The 14,359-nt window shown below is 37.0% G+C and overlaps 3 protein-coding genes and 1 long non-coding RNA gene across 4 annotated transcripts; 1 reads left to right on the top strand and 3 right to left on the bottom strand.

Moving 5' to 3' along the window:
- Positions 1-359: 359 nt before the first annotated feature.
- Positions 360-1,231, bottom strand: LOC120190493 (pre-mRNA-processing factor 39-like). Its single transcript, XM_039193570.1, has 3 exons — positions 1,084-1,231; positions 860-960; positions 360-769 (listed from the first exon to the last, which is right to left on the bottom strand). Exons 1-3 carry the CDS (start codon positions 1,142-1,144, stop codon positions 536-538), a joined length of 396 nt encoding a protein of 131 aa, XP_039049501.1. The 5' UTR covers positions 1,145-1,231; the 3' UTR covers positions 360-535.
- Positions 1,232-1,957: 726 nt separating this feature from the next.
- LOC120190115 (DNA-directed RNA polymerase II subunit RPB1-like) lies at positions 1,958-3,954 on the bottom strand. The gene is made up of 4 exons (XM_039193244.1): positions 3,510-3,954; positions 2,756-3,304; positions 2,623-2,662; positions 1,958-2,518 (listed from the first exon to the last, which is right to left on the bottom strand). The coding sequence occupies exons 1-4, from the start codon at positions 3,817-3,819 to the stop codon at positions 2,287-2,289; spliced, it is 1,131 nt and encodes a 376-aa protein (XP_039049175.1). The 5' UTR covers positions 3,820-3,954; the 3' UTR covers positions 1,958-2,286.
- A 140-nt stretch (positions 3,955-4,094) lies between these two features.
- LOC120190014 lies at positions 4,095-5,250 on the bottom strand. Its single transcript, XR_005522592.1, has 3 exons — positions 5,177-5,250; positions 4,692-4,821; positions 4,095-4,449 (listed from the first exon to the last, which is right to left on the bottom strand). It is a non-coding gene; the product is annotated as an uncharacterized LOC120190014 (long non-coding RNA).
- A 2,482-nt stretch (positions 5,251-7,732) lies between these two features.
- Positions 7,733-14,152, top strand: LOC120190049. Its single transcript, XM_039193175.1, has 10 exons — positions 7,733-8,166; positions 8,517-8,560; positions 8,874-8,991; positions 9,113-9,236; positions 9,734-10,386; positions 10,898-11,174; positions 11,266-11,536; positions 11,805-11,957; positions 12,876-13,334; positions 13,590-14,152. The coding sequence occupies exons 1-10, from the start codon at positions 7,968-7,970 to the stop codon at positions 13,875-13,877; spliced, it is 2,586 nt and encodes an 861-aa protein (XP_039049106.1). The 5' UTR covers positions 7,733-7,967; the 3' UTR covers positions 13,878-14,152.
- Positions 14,153-14,359: the final 207 nt, after the last annotated feature.

Here is a 14,359-nt window from a genome sequence, read left to right as displayed (position 1 = left end):
ATCCGCATGAAGAGACAAATATACAATCTTATCCTTAAAACAATTTCAGGATCTTATAAATAAAGCTAACATAATAAAGATTCAGTTCTGCCAACCTCAACGGAGTATGGTGGTTAGTCCATCTGTTCAGCTTAACCAACACAGAGTTAAGTGCAATTTTCTCAAACAATCATATCACTTCAATCAATATTTCATTGTCCAACCTTATTAAAACCAAGGATACAAGTAACTCAGAAGGCAATTTTTCTTGTCATTAAAAGACTTTAGGCACTAAGCACATTCCTAAAGGGCAACATGCATTCATCAACTTCCAGGATTGTGCATTTATCAGTGTACGTTCTTGAATGTTATAGTTAAGTAAACATCTCTTTTATTACAAAACCTTTGGTAATAAAAAGATAACTTTTGTCAGGTAGCATGGTTATTAGTCTAACTAATATTCCAAGAATAAGAAAAGCATCAAAGAAGCAAACAGCTCTTGTGTTTACATCCATTGCTTGTTTCTTAACACATACTACAATTTCAAGCATTGGGATTACCAACGAATATCATTATCATCTTCAAAAACTGAAACAGCAAAGCCACAATAGTCAACCCAAACACCAAGGGAGTACGTTGCCGATTGCACAGCTCGTTCAAAGACATCAACAGCTTTGTCAACGGTGCATAAGCGTAGCATGTGATCAGCATACTTCCTCCAGTAACCATAGCACAAAGGAAACTCAGACAAGAAGGAATCATAAACTAAACATATTTTCTGTATGTCAGCCTGCAAATGATCAACATGAAACATTATGAATATGAGTAACCCATTTATCAGAAAACTCAAAGGAATAGAAAACTGATTAAATAAACTTACATGGAACAAATTCTCAACCTCCAAGATAAGCTTAGTCCACCCATCAAAGTCCAATTCGCCTTCAGCAATAAGTTCTTTAAGTTTCTGCTCACCAGAAACCTCTACAGAAAAACAAGGAGTAGAAGGACGAAAACACACGATTTCAAAGATAAACAAGAGATACAAAGGGGTAAAAAAAAACAAAAGGCTAGGAATTAATATTTACTTATTAAGCAAGTGTTTACCTAAAGAATCTCCTTTCTGAGGCTGCCACTCTGTTTCAGTTTTAGAAATGTGTACCTCCATTTTCGCTACCAAGCAAGAAAACAACTCTGCGGCCTACCCACCGCATCAAATTGGCGCAATGGCGATCCCGACCTTCCTTTGAGAATATAAATTTTTATTTCGCGAATGCCCAATTGGGCGACGGACCAGATTATCGCATTTTACTATACTTACAAGAAAAGTGGGCCCAGATAATAATATGCGCTTGATTGAAAATACAGGTTGATGAGTTAAGTAGGCCTAACTTATTTTGATTTTATTGAGCAATCTAACAGGTAAATTTGTTAAGGGCGTATTTAGATATCACGAATTAATTGTAAAATATATGATTATTGTCGAGATAATTATTAAAATTATATATCAATTTTAATTAAATGTGCAATGTAAAATATGATCTTTATTTAGTGTAATTATACATACGGATCTTTAATTTTAATTAAATTATATATATTATCTTTAATTTTAATTTTATTATACACAGTTTTTTAATTGCATGGGAAGATTACACGTCTATTTTAGTTCCTCTTTATACACTGCAGCTTTCACTTATTCAAGTGGTTCCAGAAGTTCATGTGTCATTGGGGAAAATCTCACGTACAACAGTTTTAATATACGGCTAAAGAAAGATGTTACCAGTTTTGTTATTATTAGACGCTTTGTTGGGTTGACATAGCATGCGTTTAAAATATTGGTATTGAAATGAAATGAGAAAATCCTGTATGAATTTTACTGGAGATAAATAATTAAAAGCTAGCCTAGGAATAATTATAAAGTAAAAAAAGAATTAAATCTAGCGTAATGAACTAGCTAAGTCGGACGATTTTTTTTCTGAAAAATCATTAATTCCTATAGCCAAAGCCCAGCAGGGCATCTCTAATAACTTTACTGTGCATCTAACAATCATTCTGCAAAAGCAGCTATCATATTCTTAACTTATCTATGAGTACAAGAACCTAAGAGATTCTATGCTCTTCTTTGGTGTTTTTCTAACCAGCTTTTATGTATACATAGATCAACAAGTATATAAATATTTAGATCTTAACGGTGAGAACATGACTCTCATTGTCGATTCCCAAGTTTGCTGAAAGTTTCTCAAACTCAGTTGGAGAGCCAAAGAAGTTGCAATCGGATCATGGAAAAGAAGAAACTGAAAGTTGTTTCCTTTATGGCCCGAGTTCGTATGCAACAAGAAGTGACATTGTGGCAAAGATCAGCACGTAGCTGAATGACATAGAGCTGGCTGAGCTTGGGAGTCCTGTTGGTTCTGCCGAACCATAAACTGTGTCTCCACCCGGTCCGGTGAAAGGGGGGCTCATCGCAAAGGGTGGGGTCATGGTCGAGATATCCGGTGGTGGTAGGGTGGCCGGTGGTGTTATGCTGGCTGGCGGAGTCACGCTGTGTTTACATGTTAAAAGGAAAAATATAAGCAACACATATAGTCTCTATTGAAAATAACACTGATATGAGAGCTGGTCCCATGGTAATTGTAAGATTTTTACCCTGTTGGCGAAGATGCTGCATAGTGACAGTTCCCATTACCTGGATCAACATACAAAGGCAAATTTTAATTGAAAGATTATAATAAACTGTAGTTTAAAAACAAGTTGATCCCCCCCCCCCAGAATATCATACTTGGGTCTGTATTTGTAAGCTGAGCAGTGCCTCCAAAAACACAGCTCGTCGGATCAGGGTGTTTCTGGTAGTAATCATTGAAAGCATAAGAAGCGTGATTCTGAACCGTGCTGGGTTCATAGCAACTTCCTCCAGGTTGAATTGCTGAGCAGTCCGCACCGCCATACCCGCAGGCATAGTCTAGAGCTACCTGTAGAGCAGTTGTTGAAGCACCTTGATTTGCAATACACCAGGAACCTCCCGATGATGTCGAAGGAGTTGGGTTTTGGGTTGTCGGAGTTGTGGTCGGTGTTGTTGGAGTTGTGGTCGGTGTTGTTGGATTTGTGGTCGGTGCTGTTGGAGTTGTGATCGGGGTAGCCGGGTTGGTGCTTGGCTCAGTTGACGGAGATGTCGGATTTGGACTTGTTCCTGGAGTTGTAGGGTTAACAATGGGGACATTATCTAGTAGTGTAGTGGATATTGAAGGATCGAGGAGCAGCCGCGATTCTTGGCTGCTTTGTTTTCTCCGATTGATTTCTCGGAGGGGAGGTTTCCTGGAAATACTTGAACCTGGAGATTAAAAGCAAGTTAAGTATTGGTTTGACATAAATTTTCCAGAGAAACATTCACTCATTCAGATGAGAATTGTTTCAAGCATTAATACAAAATCCTAACAAGATTTGGGGCAAAACCAAAATCAAGTTTCCCATAAAAATATATAAACATGACAAGAGATGAAGATTTAAAGACGTGGATATAAGTATATAGCAATCACCTGAACATAGGAAAAGATGCAAGAGAAATATTGTGAGAAACTGAACAAGTCTAAAATCCATGTCTTGAATGTGCTTGAATGGTAATAGGTAATGAAAATCTTGTTTAGTAAGAACAATATTGTAGAAGAAATAGGTATTTATATAATAAAACAAAGAGAAGGGCCATGGAGGTATTGCAAAGAAGGGTATAGTAATCATCCCGACATAAAATAAAATAAAATGGAAACATGAAGAATCAAAGCTTCCTTGTATAGAAGAGAGATGGAAACAGAGAAAGGAGAATATAAGAAAACTTGAGAAGGGAGGCATAAGGATGTTGGAATTAGCAAGCAACGGAAGGTGCCAAAAGGAGGGAAAATTAATTCATAGGAAAAGCCCAAAAAGGGTGGTCTGCTGGGAATTTAAATCCAGTGCTTCTTAAATCATGTATAATATAAAGATGTTTAATTATTTGGAATTAATTATATAAATGCTATGCAAATAACAAAAAATATTAACTTTTTCCACACACAAAAAAAAAATTGTGATGATTTAACATGCATTATGAAATGATCTTTACTACTCGGTACTGTAACTATCTTCTAATGATAATTGAACAAATAAATATATTATTTTATTGACGATAAGAATTACAAAGTATTATTGTATGAAGGATTTTCAGGTGGGGAAATTGTCTCCGTTGTCTCGTGGTAAATTCGTCCCGACTGTCCGTTTTACTTATGCTGGTGTTATATCCGCTAAAACTCTGAATCCACCAAATCTATTCTGTAATCCCACTTTGACATGTTAACGGATATATGTCAAAGGCCTGCGTGGAAGCAAAACAGCTCTTAACTCTGCATTTTCATCTCAAATCCTCAAGTGCACCTACTGGGCAAGCAAATCCAGATCGTCGAAGCAAATTGCATCTTGACAGATGCTGTGCAATATCGCTCCAAGCTGCTGCATATACAGCAGTGTTAATCAGATATCGGATACTTTCGATTCATCGTCAGTGTTAGGAAATCTAAGGTGGCCTTTAGGTTACATTTTGAGTTTTGAACAGCTGGGACTAGTAAAAGATAGATCTTTCTAACAACAAAGGAATCAAATGGAGAACATAGTTTTTGGATTCCTTGCATGACGGGGCTCGAGATACGGAATTAATTTCCGTCGGCTTGAACCGCGAAAGAAGTAATTACCTGGGAAGTTTCTATAGTCAGGTACGATTCCATTGCCATTGATGTCCAAATGACTTGGTGTCTCATACTTTCCAACAGTGACAACCACCCCAGATCCATCACGAAGTTCAAAGACAGATTGAATTAGACCCTGTAACGGACAATAAGGGTTTGTATCAGATTCCAGAAGACAATGTTTTCAAGATGTATAATCAAGGCTAATATCTATTTCCATTAGTTCAATAAACAGATCATTAAAAGACTTTAGCTCAATCCTTTTAACATGGAAACTTTAAAAATGGCTTTCCATTTAACTGAAATAATGATTTCAATTTCCAGCCATGAGAAGTTTCATCGTGGTCCAAAAACAGCGAGTCAACGACACCAACCAGACGGTATAAAATTCATTTCAGCTTGATTGGGCAGGGGTGTTCAAGATAGACAAATGATATAGAAAAGAGAACTAGGGAGAGCTTGAGTTCCAGAAACTCAGGTAAACGTCAAACCTTGCCAAAAGTCCTCTCCCCAACAAGAACAGCTTTACAGTTTAGAATAAATGCAACTGTGAAAGGGAATTTGTCCTATACAACCCCTGAGTTATTAGAAAATGTCTAATGTGGTGCCGGAACTGAAGTATATGTATAGTTGGGTACCTAAACTTTCAATTTGTTCACCAATCTCCCCATGGCTTTACACAGTTAACAAAAACCAATGATGTGGTAACCAATCAATAAAAATTTGACGTACATGAATATTGCCATGTGGATAACATGGGACTACCACATGATGATATGAGAAAAGACAGAAAAGGAAAAAGAAACATATTTATGAGTTATTCCCCCAAAAGATCATTTTCTTCTTTTTCATACATATTAGATTTGATTTCTTATAATTTTTTTGTTCTTTTTGGAAAATACCAAATCATAATTAACAAACATATTTTCAATAATAAAAAAAACTTCACAATTTTAAATTTAAAGATCAAATTGGAGTTAATTGTTATATTTTCTTTCTTTTACTCTCATTTTTCCCCTCCTTCCCCCTACTCTTCCACACCTACGGCTGGATCATGCCACAGGAATGGTGGCTGATCTTTAAAGAGGCTAGAAATGGCCTGATTAGGTCAGGCATACCCTTCTGGCAAAGCCTGGTCAGGTAATGACCAGATCCGGCCATAGTGGGGGAGGATAGGGGAATCAAGGAGAGAAGTAAAAGATGGGGTTGAGAAAAGACTAAAATAAAAGCAAAAAAACTAATCTTTTTAAATAAATTATGGCACTGGATAACTACATGGTAGCCACATATCACACACGAGCAATATCTGCATATGTGTCAAAATTATGGATGCAACACGTCATTAATGCAGGTATCGTGTTAGGATGGAATGGAAGTTGAGGAAAATACCAAATAAAACTTTTTCAAGTTCAAGTACCAAAATAGACATTTTCTAATAGGTCAGGGGCTATACAAATCATTATCCCGTTGTGAAACGAAAAGCAATCATAGATAGAGGGCAACCGGTCTACTCACAATTTCACTTGCACTAGCAGTTCTGTTATTCACCAAAACCTGCACAGAAACTGATTATTAGCCGACTTATTTGCATCTGAACAACAAATTAAAGACAAACAATTTTTACAGGCTTCTCTCTATGTGCAGAAAACAGCATGTGTTCATTCATACTTGTACTGTTATATATTTATTTTGTCCCCGGAAACTCTTATTTTTTCCATGGTTAGAGAAGCCCTAGAAATTCAAATCTACCTTGAATACAGTCACCAAGCCAATTCTAGTTCCTTAGACATTTCTTTTCGAACAATTACTTGAGCAAAATTCACACCGACCACTTAATGAATAGAGTTTCTAGAATCCAACGGGGAAGGCATTTGTTTCACACACACACACAAAAAAAAAAAAACTAACTAAAAGCACAGATGATAGTATGAAGGAAAAATGCATACAACAACAGGCAGTGAAACCATTTAGGCAGTATCAGCAACAACATTATTCTGGTACTGTGGATCCCTCCCAACCGTATGACAAGACCAACCAGATTGTATTAGGAAAAATAATGGATACTCGAGTTCGCACTCATCCCACGGAAAGCTAACAGTGTGGCCAATGCCCTTGCCCGGTATGGCTACACGATGCAAGCAGGAATCTCCGTATGACAAAACCAACCAGATTGTATTAATAAGATTATACGACGTGAGTATAAAAAAAGTATATTTATATTTCTTAAAAAATTATAGGTGAAATGATAAATGTTTATATATAAATTTATTAATTTTACATTTGGTGTTTGAAATAGTATTTTAATTATTTTATTTAAATATTGTATATAAACATAAACTATATTATTATAATATTAATTATTACTTAAAAAATGATAATATCTTAATTATTTATTAATTGAATCTATATCTAATTAATTAATAACACCAACCCGATAATTACCTATATACAAACTACAAATAATAATTAACTTGTGCATGTAAACATCATTAATTGGGCCCCGATTTAATTGATTTCTTAGAAAAACTTAAGGGGGCGGAGATTTTGAGAGCATTCATGAGAATTGGGCTGTGGATATATTGGGGGGAAAGCGATTAGTGAATGAGACAGCCCATGAGCCGTGTAAACTTACACAGAGAGAGCTTACTTTATCCAATTTTTTCTATGAAGAGAGTAACATTTTTTATATTCATTTTTTATCCAGTTTTTTATTTTATTTATAATGATATTATGTATAAATATTAAATTATTTATGAAATTTAAATATTTTTTAAAATTATTTATCCAAATATTATAATTATAATACGTAATATTCTGAACTGATAAATTTAAAAATATCGATATTATTAAAATTTTTAAAATCTTTAAAATCTTAAAACTCGTCGTCCAAACCCACTGCAGTTTTATTAGTTGAAGCATTTAAAGAAAACGAAAAAATCAATTTTTTATTAGTTTTATGAGATGTTAATTTTTTTTTCTATTTTTTTCCTTCGGAAACAAGTATTTTAAAACTTAAAGAATAAAATTGGACACATACGCGGCCACAACCCCAGAGGGTTTTCGCTTCAAAAGAGAAAATAACTTCCCTTCTTTTATAAATCGTTGTTTCGAAGAGTTTTATCCTTCCCTTACCTCTTCGTTGCTACGTGCTGCCTTCTATTTCTGTCGAGAGAAGAGAAAGACAAAAAGCTCAAAGCGTTAACCACGTCGTTTTTTCTCTCTCTCAGATCTGAGAGAGACCTAAGCGAAACTGTTTGGAGAGGGGGTACCCGGAGAGAGAGGATGAGCGGGAAAGGAGGAGGTGGTGGAAATAATGGGTTAGGGAAGGGCAGTAGTGGAATTTCAGGTATTCCGGCTGGGTCTCGGAAGATAGTCCAGAGCTTGAAGGAGATTGTGAACTGCCCTGAACCCGAGATCTATGATACGCTTAAAGAGTGTAACATGAACCCTAACGAGGCCGTTAATCGCCTACTCTCTCAAGGTTCCCCGCCATTTTTCTTCGCTATTTATTTTAATTTTTAAACATTTTTTGGTCCCCAATTTGATGGGTTTTATTTCCCGGCTTTTTGTTAATCAAAGCGATTTTTTTAATTTTTATTTTGAAGAATGATAACTTCTGGGTTTTGGTGGTTTAATGTGGTAAAGATAAAATCTGCTTAGTTTGGTCATGAGAATGCCCAGTTGCCCACAGTCTAAAACCCTGCCTCCGTAACTCTCAATTGATTGGGAAAACATATGATGCTTTGTTTCATAACTTTAGAGTTGACGGAGTTTCTGCTATTGTAATGACACTGTATTTCGTTTCTAATAACGTGCTTGCCAAATGTGTAGATCCTTTTCACGAGGTGAAGAGCAAACGGGACAAGAAAAAAGAGGTGTGTGCCGGTGGAAATTATGTCAAACGGTTACTTTTATGCGACCTATGCGTTTTCCTTAATAACCATGTCCCTTTCTTTTCCTCTGTTATTGTTGTTGTATAACTTAAGTGATAAATGGCAGAAATGTGGTCATATATTCGTCATGTCAGGTTGTCAGTTACTTTCAGTATTGCAAATGAGTGTTCAATTAGATTCACTTTTCACTGATGACGAGCTCTCTCCTAGTTAGTTCATTTGATTTTTTTTAATGATTTGTGATGGTTATATTGCTTCCTGTTTTCTCGTTTGACTTATTTCCCCCTTTCTCCAGAGCAAAGATACAATTGATTCCAGATCTCGTGGTGCCAATAACCTTGGGAGTCGTGGTGGTAAGAGTGGTTCAGACCGATATATTGGGCGTGGTGGCTCATCCAATTACAGTTCTAATGGTATGAATATGAACATGCTCCATTTAATTTTTGTTAAGAGTTGGCTTTTACCTGGTTAGAAAAAAATGTCCTGGAACTCTTTAAGACGGTTTCTCATCCATAACTGCTCTTTTTTTTTTAGAGTCTGGCCCTTTCCATGGTAAACCTGCACAAAAGAGGGAAAATGGAACGCATGCTTATGCAGACTCTTCATCTTCTGCAACTGGTCTACAAGGAAAAAACATGAACCAGAGACCTCCCCACAGGTAATCCATAGATTCTCAATGATAATATTTCTCGTCTGTCCAGTTAAGGAGCTGAAAAGCAGCTATTGAATTTGAGTTATAATGACCTGAAGTAGCTTGTATTGCTACATTTGTGTTTTGCTTTTGCTTGCATTTGATTGAATGCAAAGAGAATCATGATATTGGTTAAATACCAAATCATTCTTAATGAAATAACTTAGTTACTCCTTTGAGCCGCTCTGGTTTGTGTGTGTGAACTGATCATTATAAAAGATGACTAGTTTGGCAAGGGCGGATGTGACTATAATAGCCCAAATGCTCACAAAACTGGGGTAAGTGGAGTTTGGACTAGAGTTATGTGAAAGAAGTGTTATGATGTTTCAGACTTTCAGTTGACTGAGTTTAATTTTCCTCATTTCTATATTGGAATGGCATTTCTAATTTTTTGGTTCATAAACAATGTAATTGTGATACGTTTTTCATGGGTTTGCTACTTCTCTCATATGTGAGTTTTACAGTGAAGCTGTTGTCACCGAACATAAAACATCCACAGCAGGTGTAGTTGGAGTTTCTTCATTGTCACAACCTTCGGGATACCAATCTGCTTGGTTGGGGGCTCCAGGTCAAGTATCAATGGCTGATATTGTCAAGATGGGCAGGCCACAAAACAAGGTGTCTGTCGTACCAAACCCACCTCATCAAAGTGTTAATAATCGGGATCCTGCAGTACCTCCTTCAGCAGCAGCAATACATCCTAATATACATCCACCACATGGTCACGCTTCGAACGTGTCAGATGTTACTTATGAGCCTAATATCACCACAAACCAGCATAGTTCTCCAAGTGATGAATGGCCCCCCATTGACAACCCATCTGCTGTCAGTGTGAACTCTATCTCTGAGGCATCTGCAGAATCTGGATTGCATGCAGATGAATCTAAATTGCCTGTGGATAGAAATAACGAACACATACAATCCGAGTTAGAGGAAGCTCAGACAGGGGATGATGGTCCTGTTGAAACTGTCAATGATAACCATGTCCAGTCTCCTTCTATTTCAAGTAGAAATATACAAGAGGATGATTCTGGAGGCTCCTCTCTTTATGATAATAACTTGCGTAAGGATATCAGTTCCTATCAGCCTCAAAGGCATGGTTTTGGGAATGATGAAGGTTAGTGTAGTGCTTTAACTCACTCGATCTTGTGTGATTCACGATGAAGGTGACCTAGTTATTCACATGAATTAATCACTTATGATTAAGGCAAACAGTGATTGCAGTTTTGGAATTTTCTTTTGACAACCCATTTCTGATTGTCTTGCAATTTCAATTATGTTTTAGGGTTGGTCAATCACCTCCAACCCCTTGCACACAATTAAAATATCGTACATTCTTTACTTTGAATAATTTTACATTTCTCTCTCCAACAAAGTGGATTTATGAGCCTGAGCGCAACTAGAGTTGGACAACACCTTCCTTGACTCCCTCTTTTCTTCTCCAAAATTATACACACTTTTAACCTGTGATCCAATTAAAATTTTATCTTAAATCTACCCTTTTCTAGAATATAGTTATTACCTTGATATACTGTTAGTTTTTGATCATTTGATGTAGATTTATTCCATGGTATACCTGCTAGGAAGTTTTTATGGTCACTTTATTATCTTGTTTCTTTCTTTTTCAGTTGAAGATGATTCTTCATCAGTTGCTGTGAATATGCAGAAGCTTAATTTGCATAGTGATGAACATGAGCCACCACATGAAGAGGACAATCCATCTCTAATCATACCAAACCACCTGCAAGTCCACTCCTTGGACTGTTCACATTTGAGTTTTGGAAGTTTTGGACCTGCCATTGATTCTGCCTTTTCTGAATCATTTGCACCAAGGCCCTTGAAGAATAATTTGGATGAAGCTCCAGAAGCAGCAGATATCTCATCTATTGGGCACATTGAAAATAGGTGTTCTTTTGAATCTTTTCCTAAGATTTTAATTTGCCTTGCTTTTCTCTTTTGTTCCATGTACAATTGTGGTAAACATTTTTGCTTGCAGAAATCCTGAGTATAATGGTGATGAACATCTCAGAAGCAACACAGAGGGAAATATAATGACCAGAAGTAACGTGAACACTAGAAATTATGAGGCTACTGAAGTTTCTCAACCAAGTGAACTGAAGCAGGAAGCTGCCCAAGGGAGTCAATATGCATTTCCTTCATCTGCATCTGGTTATAACTATGAGAACTCTCAACAGTTAAATCCTGCTTTTACTCATCCGCAGACAAACACCCAAATACAAAATCTCACTCCTTTTTCAAGTGTAATGGTAATGCAACTTAGGATTCTGTTTTTCTGTTTTAGTACATGAACTTCAATTTTCTAGCTTATGATTCAAAACAAATGTTTTAGAGTTTGATTCAAAATTTTCTTTTACATAGAACTTTCTCGTTGATAGCTTCAACTTCTTGTTCTAGGTTTCATTTTCAAGAAAAACCCTGTTGTACTTTTTGAAATTATTGATTGACCTAATATGTTTTTGGAACAGTGTGTTAGTATCTGGAGTTCCCTTCTTACCATAATGGTTTTTTGTGCAGCAAGCATACACAAATTCATTGCCAAGCTCTTTGCTGACATCAAATGTTCAGACTGCAAGGGAGCCGGATCTTCCATACCTGCCCTTCCCCACGACTACAAAATACACCAATGCAGACTCTTCCATTAGTGGTCCAACCATTTCTATGTCAGAGGTGCCCTTTGCTTTATATTATTAATTTCTTGATGTCTGTGACTGTACATTTCTAATAGTGACCAGCTATTATCCCTTTTTATTTTATGGAATACCATCAAGACTCAAGACACTCGTATGAGTGGGTGTATAGATATGGGGAAAAAAGGGATAAAACTTGAAATAAGTTATTGTGGACATTTGATTTTGGTTTGTTTAAGAAGAGATAAATAGGAGGCAGCTAAGAGTTGGCTATGAAGATATAAGAATAAAGTAAACGCCCAATGTTCTCACAATTTAAAGTTAGTTTTGTTATTTTATTGGAATTTTTTTAATTGGCATCTGAGTTGGATCTCTCTAACTCCCTTGAGAGCAAATCAATATTGGTAGACCTGCCCTTTCCTTGGGACATACTCTTATTTGTACGTGTTGGGAGTTGCTTGGTCCAAATAACTTATACTATTATCTTTTCAAGAGTTTGCCGAAGTGATATGGAACTTGATATAATCTAATATTGAAGCTCTTTTTAATGCCAACTTTACCTGGTATCGGTGTCATCAAGTATGCACTATATTGCTTTCATATTTGACTAGAATTTTGGTTGTGAAAGCACATGCTATATGCTGACACAGAAACATTCTTAAACACTAGTTTCGTATGCATCATCGATCCCTAATGAGGAATGGTGGCCTTTGTCTATTTCTTATCTATCACTTCTTTGTCCTCAATTATGCATCTGGTTCTACCAGATCGAGATTAATTTTGTTGCATGTTTTTGTTATTTGCTTATGCTGGTGTCAGAAAAAAAGATAAAAATGCCTACTAACCATAAGCGACAATATAGTTGGGGGGTGGGGAAAGAAAAAATGATAAGTCACTTTCAAAGCCTAACTAAATGGTAAAGATCTAATCCTTTCCTGATAAACTTGGATATTTGCAGGCTCTGAGAGCAGCTAGTATTTCTGCACCACAGGAAACTCCACAGACCCTGCCTGGTGCCAGTGTTGCCACAGGACCTACTCTTCCACAGCATCTAGCCATGCACCCTTTTTCCCAACCTACGCTTCCATTGGGACATTTTGCCAACATGATTAGTTATCCTTTCTTGCCTCAGAGTTACACTTATATGCCACCAGCATTCCAGCAAACATTCGCTGGTAATAGTAACTACCCTCAGTCCCTGGCAGCAGTGCTCCCCCAGTACAAAAATAGTGTTTCTGTTAGCAGCCTACCTCAATCTGCTACAGTTGTATCGGGCTATGGGTTTGGGAATTCTACCAACGTTCCTGGAGGACTTCCTCTGAATCCACCTACTGCACCTGCAGGCACAACAATTGGCTATGATGATAATCTGAGTTCTCAGTACAAGGACAGCAATCATTTGATGTCACTTCAACAGGTAATTGATGTAACGAACATTGTTCATTTGAATTGAATAGTTTGCATTCATTTCTGTGGAATGTGTGTGCATAATATTGCATTCATTCTTGTTAAATTGTTCTGAAGTAAAAGTCTGTCGTTCCTCCTTCTACCTTGACTCTCAGGGATCTGTGATTTCACGTGCTTCTGTATCTTTTTATATTTTTCAGTTATCTTTATTTCTACTGCTTTGTATCTAAAAGGGAACCCTTTTTTCTTTGTTTTATGTGGTTAGACTGAGAATTCAGCCATGTGGATTCATGGCCCTGGCTCACGAACAATGTCTGCTGTTCCTGGAAGCACGTATTACAGCTTCCAGGGGCAGAACCAGCAAGGCAGTGGATTTCGACAAGGGCAACAACCTTCACAGCATTTTGGGGCTCTTGGATACCCAAATTTCTACCATTCACAAACTGGAGTATTGGGGGACCATCAGCAGCAAAACCCCATGGATGGAACTCTGAGTGGGTCTCAAGGCCAGCCATCAAAGCATACCCAACAGTTATGGCAAAACAGTTACTGATGATATCACCTCCTGGTTTTTCAGGGTCTTTTAGTGTTTAAAAGTGGCCAATCAAAGGCATTCTTGCGATTGAATAATTACATGTAATGGTTGATGGGGTCTGAAGAGACCTTGATGGCTACTGCCCTGTGCCACGAGGTTGTATTCTACTTATTTATTGTCTGCTTATGTTAACTTAGGAACACAGTGTGCTAATTTGGGATAGTGGACTTTGCCCTCCGATTTTCTTTCCCCTCATTGTTTCTCCGTTACCCTTCCCCTTTTTATAGTGAAAAGTTCCCATTCTATTTGATCTCTCATGTTTCAATTCCTGCGTCTCGGCGGGTTTAAGTTTACTCTGTCTGAGTGGTAGTACCTTCAACTTACATTTAAATCCAATCTATTTTCTCGCAGCTTCCTCGATTATTTTGCTATGAATTATTATTTAACACATCAAGTGGTTAAAAAGAATGTTGCCCTCGTTAAAGGCCCCGAACTTGAGT

Source organism: Hibiscus syriacus, unplaced genomic scaffold (assembly GCF_006381635.1).
Source record: "Hibiscus syriacus cultivar Baekdansim isolate YM2019G1 unplaced genomic scaffold, ASM638163v2 tig00116962_pilon, whole genome shotgun sequence".
Lineage (NCBI taxonomy): Eukaryota > Viridiplantae > Streptophyta > Magnoliopsida > Malvales > Malvaceae > Hibiscus > Hibiscus syriacus.
This window is presented reverse-complemented; position numbering and strand designations above follow the sequence as displayed.